Source organism: Babylonia areolata, chromosome 1 (genome assembly GCF_041734735.1).
Source record: "Babylonia areolata isolate BAREFJ2019XMU chromosome 1, ASM4173473v1, whole genome shotgun sequence".
Classification (NCBI taxonomy): Eukaryota; Metazoa; Mollusca; class Gastropoda; order Neogastropoda; family Buccinidae; genus Babylonia; species Babylonia areolata.
Window position 1 is genome coordinate 16763769 of NC_134876.1, and position 2500 is coordinate 16766268.

The 2500-nt window shown below is 45.5% G+C and overlaps 1 protein-coding gene and 1 long non-coding RNA gene across 16 annotated transcripts in view; one reads left to right on the forward strand and one right to left on the reverse strand.

Annotated features, from left to right (window-relative positions):
- LOC143280146 (uncharacterized) overlaps nucleotides 1–2500 on the forward strand; it is a 108225-nt gene that overhangs the window by 103444 nt on the left and 2281 nt on the right. The window lies entirely within an intron of this gene.
- The window catches only part of LOC143280065 (uncharacterized), a 56017-nt gene that overhangs the window by 7351 nt on the left and 46166 nt on the right, over nucleotides 1–2500 (reverse strand). For all 6 annotated transcript variants that reach the window (XM_076584566.1, XM_076584609.1, XM_076584583.1 and 3 more), the window contains 2 exons: nucleotides 1979–2116; nucleotides 271–367 (listed from right to left, as the gene is read on the reverse strand). In XM_076584566.1, the coding sequence (XP_076440681.1) occupies nucleotides 271–367; nucleotides 1979–2116 (235 nt within the window). The remainder of the gene's footprint in view (nucleotides 1–270; nucleotides 368–1978; nucleotides 2117–2500) is intronic.

A 2500-nucleotide genomic window follows, 5' to 3' on the forward strand; every position in this document is an offset into this window, starting at 1 on the left:
TCTTTTTTCTGATTATGATGCTGATGCTGTTTTCGTCATCATTGTTGTTGCTATCATTATCATCATTCTTGTCATTATCATTACAACAACCATGATCTTTACGATGATGACTATTTTTACCACCACCACCACCACCACCATCATCATCACCACCACCATCATCATCATCATCACCACCACCATCATTATCACCACCACCACCACCACCATCATCATCATAATCATCATCATCACCATCATCATCATCATCATTTTTATATGTATCATTACCCGGGGTTCCTGGTCATGGGGAGACTCTCGTCGCTACTCGGCTGCACAGGGATGGCTCGTCTCTGCTTCGCCCAGAAGGGAAACCAGGATCGTTTGGCTGTTGGATGACCACACAAAGCACACACGGCTGTTGGATGACCACACAATGCACACACGGCTGTTGGATGACCACACAATGCACACACGGCTGTTGAATGACCACACAAAGCGCACACGGCTGTATATGGATGACCACACAAAGCACACACACGGCTGTTGGATGACCACACAAAGCACACACACGGCTGTTGAATGACCACACAAAGCACACACGGCTGTTGGATGACCACACAAAGCACACACGGCTGTATATAGATGACCACACAAAGCACGCACACGGCTGTATATAGATGACCACACAAAGCACACACACGGCTGTTGAATGACCACACAAAGCACACACGGCTGTATATAGATGACCACACAAAGCACACACACGGCTGTTGGATGACCACACAAAGCACACACACGGCTGTTGGATGACCACACAAAGCACACACGGCTGTTGAATGACCACACAAAGCACACACGGCTGTATATAGATGACCACACAAAGCACGCACGGCTGTTGGATGACCACACAAAGCACACACGGCTGTATATAGATGACCACACAAAGCACGCACGGCTGTTGGATGACCACACAAAGCACACACGGCTGTATATAGATGACCACACAAAGCACGCACGGCTGTTGGATGACCACACAAAGCACACACGGCTGTATATAGATGACCACACAAAGCACGCACGGCTGTATATAGATGACCACACAAAGCACACACGGCTGTATATAGATGACCACACAAAGCACACACACGGCTGTTGGATGACCACACAATGCACACACGGCTGTTGGATGACCACACAAAGCACACACACGGCTGTTGGATGATCACACAAAGCACACACACGGCTGTTGGATGACCACACAAAGCACACACGGCTGTATATAGATGACCACACAAAGCACACACGGCTGTATATAGATGACCACACAAAGCACACACGGCTGTATATAGATGACCACACAAAGCACACACAAGGCTGTTGGATGACCACACAAAGCACACACACGGCTGTTGGATGACCACACAAAGCGCACACGGCTGTATATAGATGACCACACAAAGCACACACACGGCTGTTGGATGACCACACAAAGCACACACACGGCTGTTTGGTGACGACACAAAGCACATGCGGATGAGTGGGTGACAAAAAACAAAATACCCCCCCCCCCCCCCACAAAAAAACAAACCAAACCAAAACAAACAAACAAACAAAAAACAAAAAAAAAGAAAAGAAAAAAGCGCGCGCGCGCGCGCGCGCGCGTGTGTGTGTGTATTTTTGTATATGTATAATGACAATGTTAGAGAAAGTGTTCATTAAAACAAACAAACATGAAGACATACTTCGTGCCACTTTAAGTGGTTGTTGACAAAAGGCACAGATCGAGAAGTCACAGTAATCACAATAGACTATACGAAAAAAGACACTAGCCTAAAGTTACGATAATTACCCAATTGAAACAAAATGTTAAAAACAACAACAGAGACACCCTTTACTGTTACAACATCGATTATTCTTATTGTGCCATTCCTCTGTGGTTATGCTTCGTTAACAAAATTCAGTATCTTTTTTAACTGAAAATAAAAAGTTCACTTACAAGCTGTGCCCTCTGTAATGTCTGTCATCAGTTGTTTCTGGCTTCTCTGAGCCAACAGGATGACTATGACACACACTGCCACCCCCCCAAACACCGACAGTCCCCCCACACCGTACTGGAGGTTCTGCACCACCTTCTCTGAAACGGAAACGAAATGTTTATCACAAACAAGCAAGGGATTTTTTTTTTTTTTTTTTTTTTCTGCTGCACCATCTGTGCCGTTTCAGTGGGCATGACTTTCACGCTACTCATTCCGAGTCCTCTATACACAGCCACTCCCGGGTTCGTCTGTCTCAGTCCCAGCACCAGCAGTTCACAGAGAACAATCGATGTTGTATTGTATTGTATTGTATTGTATTATATTGTACTGTACTGTACTGTACTGTACTGTACTGTACTGTACTGTACTGTATTGTATTGCATTGCATTGTATTACTCTTTTTGTCACAACAGATTTCTCTGTGTGAAATTCGGACTGATCTCCTCAGGGAGAGCGTGTTGCTATACTGAGAGCGCCACCCA